The sequence below is a fragment of the Lepeophtheirus salmonis genome, chromosome 10, assembly GCF_016086655.4.
Source record: "Lepeophtheirus salmonis chromosome 10, UVic_Lsal_1.4, whole genome shotgun sequence".
NCBI lineage: Eukaryota > Metazoa > Arthropoda > Copepoda > Siphonostomatoida > Caligidae > Lepeophtheirus > Lepeophtheirus salmonis.
This window is the reverse complement of record NC_052140.2, coordinates 12164479-12172049: the sequence shown is the minus strand read 5'-3', so window position 1 is coordinate 12172049 and position 7571 is coordinate 12164479. Positions and strand designations below refer to the sequence as shown.

Genomic DNA, 7571 nt, shown 5'->3' with positions numbered 1-7571 from the left:
TTATACATAATACCCATTATTTAAAAAAAACATTTAGAAGAAAACTTTCCTAACACTCAATGTAAGCCTTAGATTATAAATAAGTTTTAGTTAGATAAATTATAAAATTTTCGGACTCCTGACTCCACCAAAAAAGGCACCGACTGTGTAGGTCCGAATTCGGACCACAGATCGCATAGCCTTACTGTATAGTAATAAAATATATTTAATAACTGAAATATAACTAAAGTTTCAAGTTTCTAACATATATTTTTGTTGTGTAAGGATATAAGCATGAATACAGTGGTATACGAGTGAAATAAGTTATCAGGATTCATATTTTTAACTTTTGTTGAGTTTGAGAAACTATTAATTCCTATTTCGCCACCACAGAAACATCCTACTAATTTTGTATGAGGAAAGAGTCTTCGAAAGGTGGATGACTCAATATTAGACTCTTGTCGATAATGAGCTTTTCCCCTACCGCAGCATGCAAACATAAAAGCATAAGACGTCACATCTTGAGGATATTTATCCGGCTCAAGCTTTGATAATTCCCTTTCAACCTCCCTCACATTATTGACCTCACATGCTAGAATAATGGATTTCACTTGTACTCCATCCCCAGTGAAAACAAATCCGGATACATTGGACTTTGCCATCTAAAAATTAAATATTCCAGATACAATACAACTTTTATAATGAAAAATAAGAAGAAACCCACTTCGACATCCGGTCTTTGATCCGTTGAAGAACAACACCATGTCAATGATACTAATGCTCCAGCCAGGGCTATATTCTTATTACTTCGCTCCATACAATTCAGTATGAGGCGGCCCAGAGTGGGGTTAAGTACATCGTCAGATGAAAAAGCAATGACCCCTTTGATTACTTCGTCTTCCTCTAGATCCGGAATGAGGTCTTTGATCATTACATTACTTGAACTTTTGGAAGCTATGGAGTATCTCAAAGGTCATTTCCATACTTAACTCTTTAATTACATGGGGAATTTACTTAGATCAAATGTGTGTATTTTAACATTTTGGAATGATGGAAATGAAAGGAATGTAAAGGATGGAAGAACAAACCGTCGGGTTTCTATTTCCTTTGACGGCGTGACGATCCCATCAAATGAACTTACGCAGAGGCTTCTCATCTTGGGGAAAATGTCATAAAGACGCTTATAGTCATCATATGGATAATTATCACGGTTCTGAAAAAGAAGAAGATGATTAAGTTGGGGGCATGGAGCAAGACTACCAGTGAAATTTTCAACATACTCCCAGACGTAGCTATATAAAATCCAAAATTAAAAAAAAAACCAAGACTCCAAAAATATTAGCTATTTTACTATTCGGAAATTCTTCTTCACTAAGTGGTTCAAGATGATCAATACTAGCAAATGGAATACTGTGTTAAGCAAAATAGAAAGTAGAGATTAGTTTACTCTTTGCAGTTTTTTTTTACTTTCTGTTGATTTTTTTCATGGTTATAAATTAAGTCATATTTACGCTATTTTTAACCAAATCAAACATTTTTTTTAAGTTTCAAAGAATTTTTACGTTTTCATAGAGGAACTGCAGAAGACTTACAAAAACTAGAATCAGCATCGTTTTTAATCTTATTATGAACAATTTTTAAATTTACAAAAAATCATTCTGCATTCTATCACTGCATATACAACTTCCTTTTCATAGACGAAGTTTTTTTTATAAACATAAGTCATATAGATGAGGATTAATTATTGCATAAAACGAGTGTGAAATATTGGGTTGATTACACAGGGGAACACTTATTTTGTACAAATGAATTCAAGCCAAAAATTGAATTTATCTTTGAGCGCAGAATCCAAAACTGATCTCAGTTTTCAGAATTTTCAAATATCTGGGATTTTAATAATAATTCGGGACTATTTTCGTTTCAAGTCATTTTTACCCTTAAAACAATCCCCAAATTAAAAGTAGGATGAATAAAACTTATGTAAAAGTGTTTTGTATGATTAAAACGCTAGACGCTTATAGATAAATTCTATTTTTGTCTTCAATTCAATTCATCTGCATAAAATTTCCCACCTAAATTTCAAACGTGTAGTAATATAGAGTGCAAGACTGTATTCATTTTATACGCTTGAATCAAATATATTTTCTAATAAAAGAACATAGTCATTGTTTTTTAATAGCTTATTATATACAAAAAACCCAAGAATCAATACATTTTCTAAACTAAAACCTAATAACCAAAGATAAAACTGTACATCCCAACATCTGGGGGTCCCAAAAACTGGCATAGAGTGATTAATAAAGTTTTAAATGCTAACAACCTGAATGGAGGAATAATGGAACTGTCTTTCATCTCCAGAGCTTATGATGAATCCAAGAGTGGGCACTAAAATTGAGTAAATTAAAAAACAAAAACAAAATTAAGAATCCGCAAATATTTAAAAGAAGAAGGAACAAAAATGAACCTGAGTACACATCATGACGTAGAAACTCCTGGAAATCCCGCGAAAACTCCTCTTTCACCTTTTCCAGAATCTTTTTTTGAGGTAATGTCTTGCTCCCTTCATAATAAAAGAACTCCATCCGACGACGTCCACGAAGAATCACTTCAGTGACGTCATTCCATAATTTACAGACATGCTTGGAGGTTTGTATAAGCTCAAAGGCAGAAAGGTGTTCCAGGATACACTTGACAAGTCCATATTGACTCGAAAGAACGACTCCGATTTCCATTTCAAGTTCATTTGAGTCAAATTCTTTGATTATTTAGTACGTCATGTTGAAACTAAGTAGGATCTGGACTCGCACTTAAAGTAAACGAATAATTTCTTTTTCTTTCTTTCATATTTATGGTATCAGAAAAGCTGGGATCGATAAAGCTTGCGGGGCGAAGGAGTCGATTTCCTTTATTTAATGTAAATAATAATGTCACTTATGTAATGAGACTAATGACTAATATTTTCGAACCAGAGACAAAATAAGTAATATTAATAAATATAAGATGAAAGAATAATAAACAAACACCACAAAAATTCAAATGGAAGATGTACTAACCACATAATTATCCGTTATCAATTATCAATAGACTTTAAACATGATAAATTATTCATATTGGAAAATACTATTAGGTAGACGAACAAACATAACAAGATTAGGCAAGAACAGTGATTTCCTCTTCGTCAGGAGCCAGGATGTATCAGTGGAAGTGGAGGTTGGATGTGATGAGGCAAATCACTGAGAAGATTCGAGGAGGTACTCAAAGGTCGGGCCGTAGGAGAGCACGAGGATTTGAGAGATGTAAGAGAGGAAAAGTGTACCGTTCAGTACATTTGAAGCAACCCATAATTGGAATAGAGAGATGAGAACGATGCTCTTCATCTCTTCATGAACCTTCTTTCTTATTTAAAGAGTAAGAAGCAGGCTGTCACTCAAGGGACTTGAATCACTAGAGTTATATATCTAGAACTAAGAATTCATACCTCCAATGGATCTCAAGCCAAGTTATGAGAACCTTAATAAGTGACTTATAGACTCCTTCAACTAATTTTTAAGTGTATTTTCATATTATGAATGATACAATGACATGGGAATATTTAGCTTCATTTGTAATAATAGTCTTCAGTAATATTTATCAAAGAATATTAATAATAAAGCTTTTTATATTTATTATTAATTCCAATTCAGAATGAGAATCTGGCTACTATTTTATTAATGTGAGTAACTAATATTAATGTCCATTCCTTTGCCATTGTTAAATTCCATTTATTGGTTTTAATAAATGTAAATATATATTTCAACACTACTGATATATCTCTAAAATTTTTTTTGTTCGAATCTCCATTTAATTATCTAATATGGTTAATTGTGGTACGTATGGTTGGGGAAGGTTCTAGCCCCTCCAAGATATCAGTTGCCTTGTATTTCTCTTAATGGTATTGTATTTTAAATTGTCCTAATTCTATGCCTGCGATACTTTTTAGAAATAATTCCCATAAATCTTTATGATATTCAAAAACTATTTTCTAAATATTTTGGGTATAATGTCACATGTTATAGTAAAATACCTCCATAAATAATCAATTAATACATTAATTGAAGGCACATTTAAATTAGATTTGATAAAAGATTTGATATTTGATATAAAATATAAAGGCGCCCATCATGAAGTACAATAATTCGATCTCAATATAACGTACTTCTATCCTATCAACTGTATAATATTCAACATATTCATTTTACCCCTTTTCACATTACTGCGCCCATTATCAAAACACCGCTCCCAGGGGGGGGGGCGGTATCGCCCACTTTGGGAAACGCTGATTTAGAGTCTTATTTGTGTTTGCAGGAATATTTATATGAGTTAATTTTACATAATTATTCCATGTTTATAACCATTTAAGAAAGTCTGAATAATTAATCTAGTCTTGGATTTGATTGGGTTGTGTGATATGAATTCTTGATGAGTCTTTATATTTCGTCTCAATCGGGTCGACATTCGTATAGGGTAAGTTTGATGCCAATTATTGATCTACTTCACACTCAATATCTATTAATATATTTTTAAATGAATGATTTTATCAATTTCGGATTCAATCTCTGGGGATGACTCATCCATTAATGATAAAATCTCCTCCGTTTCATGATAAACTTTTACAACAACTTATCGTCTCCATGCTCCTTTTAATCTTGAAGTTATTTGGAGTCTTCTCCATTAATATATCATTCACATATTTTATTTGTACGTCAAATAATCTTAATTTTACTTCTCTAGATGTCCGGACTTCGGACATCTTTGGTCGTTTTATCAGACGTCATCCTTTAATGTTCTTTCAGATAGGAGATATACTGGTTTCTCATGTCTAACTATGCTTAGATATGCTTTTTTAAGCGCTACCAACTGCGCCACGTAATAATTGGGTTGATGTTCTCTAATTAACTGACAATATATACTTATCTTACATAATTTTACAGAATATAATCTACATTTATTCAGTATATATTAAATGTGAATGTCTGTGTGTATATTTGTCCTTCAATCACGGCCAAACCAATGGATGGATTTTGCTAATTTTTTTTTGTAGCTTCTAACGGCTCTAGGAACTGTTTTGGTAACAATTTTTTTGGCATTCAAGGCCATGGCGGCCTTAAATATCATTTTTTTTAGTACTTCACCGCTCTCTCTGAGGGGAGTTATGTCTCACTCAAGTTGGAGGATTTTTCAAAATGGACCAAACTTTGAAGGACTCTCTAATGGGCCCTCATGCTCTTATATATATAAAATTTCCAGGTTTTTTGCTGGGACACACACCTTGACCAAAAACTATCAAAATTGGTGATAGTGGAATGCCCGGTTCGTAGATCCTTTGTATTTTGTATGATCCAAAGTTTTTGTTGTGTGCAATTTAAAAAGTATTTTTAATTTTCTAAAGCTGTTACCATTATTTTATTTTATTTTTAGGAGATAAAAATATAAGTATAAAGTAATCTTAAATGATGGAGAGTGGGCTGAAAATTCCCCAGAAAAACAAAGAAAGCACATTTTTTTTCTTTCAAAATTGGTTTTATTCATCAATATAATCTCCATCAATAGCAGCATAATCATTCACGCGCCGCTCTAACATTTTTTATTCTACTTTTGGAAAACACTTTATCTTTTACCCCAAAATAGCCCTTAGTTTCAGCAATAACCTCTTCCTTCAAGCGAAATTTCTTAACGGCAAGCCATTTTTTTAAGGTCTGTAAACAGGCAATAGTCACTAAGAGCCTAATTTGGAGAGTAAGGTGAATGTAGAAGCAATTTGAAGTTCAATTTATGAAGTTTTGATTTACTTATGACCCCGTGAGTTATCCTGATGAAACAACAAACTCTTCTTTCTCAAATGAGGCGGTTTGGCCGGGATTTCTTCCTTCAAACCCTCTAATAACCATATATTTATAATATTCACTGTTGATGATATTTCCATTATCAAGGTAGTCAATGAATATTATCCCATGTGCATCCCTAAATACAAAGACCATAACCTCTCAGCTGATTGTTGTGCTTTTAGCACCTTTGAATGAGGTTCACTAGTTGTTGTCTACTCAAATGATGATAGGGTTGACTCTGGAGTGAAGTGATGGATCCATGTTTCATCCATTATCACATAATGATCCCAAAATTCATGTTTGTTACTTTTAAACATACTAAACACTGCTCAAAATCATCAATAGGTTTTTGTTTTTGGTCAAGAGTGAGCAAATGTGGCACCCACTTTGAACAGACCTTTCTCATGAACAAATTATCAAGCAATATGAAGGCAACACGTTTTTTTGTTGTCTTTATGATGTTAGCTAACTCATGCAATTTCCCTTTCAGAGCATTCAAAACGATTTTGTGGATTATTTGGATATTGTCTGTTGTTACCGCCTCACTTGGATGCCCACTGCGTTCTACATCATTGATGTGGCTACAACAACGTTTGAAGTCAGTAAACCAACGTTTAATTGTTGTTTCTGATGTAGAAGAGTCTTCATAATACTTTTCAAGCCATTGCTTAGCTTGAAAGGTATTTTTCCACATCAAAAAGCAGTGTAAAATTAAAACACGAAATTGTTTTTGATCCATTGTTTTGGAAATAACAAAATTAGAGTCACACTTAGTATAATAACTCAGAAACTAAAGACCAGATTGTCATGAAATTTTGACAGCTGTCTTTTGAAGGTTGGCACTAATTGAAAATGAGATGAAATAAAAATTAATTTGCACCATATATGTGTAACGCCTGGGAGTTTTTAGACCATATGCCCTGATAGAAACTAATTAAAATTGAGGATCAACATCGAGATAACTCCAGCCTATGTTCTTGTAAGGAGTTGATTTGTATTTATTTCCTTCCTCTCACGGCTGTTTGGAGTTGATCTAATAAAACCTCATGACAGCTAAGCTGCTCTTCTCCAAGACATTCTTCAAATTGTTTTCTTTTTCTGAAACATGCCGGCCGGTCATATTTTCTACAACTATAAAGATACATGTGTTTGGCCCTTTTCTTTATTTAATGAAAATAATTTAATTTAGTTTTGAATAAAAGTGATTTGGACCAAGAGAGCAAAGCTTTAGTGAGGGCTACTCAAAATTCTTGAGGGCGCTCATTATTTTGAATAACCAACGGGAGCACGCCCGCTATTTTAGAAGAGCGATATAATTGTTTGAATTTTCGGTCATTTACAAAAATTTGTCTTACTATTTCCGTTTCTGCATCTTATGAGATAACATCCATAAATTTGAATGGTCACAAATCTTTCGGAACACTTGAATTTGCCTCAAGACACACTATACTACCCGTTAACCCTTAATATTATCTTATTTGCATGTGGAAACCAGAATTCTATATAATTTAATAACTGTTATTCAAATATATTTGAGTATTTGGCAGAATTTCTGTTAGATATATTCATGCACGAATGATACCTGTCTGATTTATACACAACTGTCCTCAGCTAACGTTGAGATAGTATTTTTTATAGGTGGTCACAAGGATACAAGGATAGATGTCAGAGTTTAAAAGATGAAAACTTTGAAGAAAAAAAAAAAAACCTTTTGTCAAAGAAAGCAAA

General features: G+C 32.8%; 1 protein-coding gene across 1 annotated transcript; it reads right to left on the bottom strand.

The window, feature by feature from the left end:
- Window positions 1-229: 229 nt before the first annotated feature.
- On the bottom strand, window positions 230-2803 carry LOC121125416 (F-box only protein 22). The gene is made up of 5 exons (XM_040720614.2): window positions 2444-2803; window positions 2300-2364; window positions 994-1192; window positions 704-933; window positions 230-641 (listed from the first exon to the last, which is right to left on the bottom strand). The coding sequence occupies exons 1-5, from the start codon at window positions 2709-2711 to the stop codon at window positions 240-242; spliced, it is 1164 nt and encodes a 387-aa protein (XP_040576548.1). The 5' UTR covers window positions 2712-2803; the 3' UTR covers window positions 230-239.
- Between the last annotated feature and the right edge of the window lie 4768 nt (window positions 2804-7571).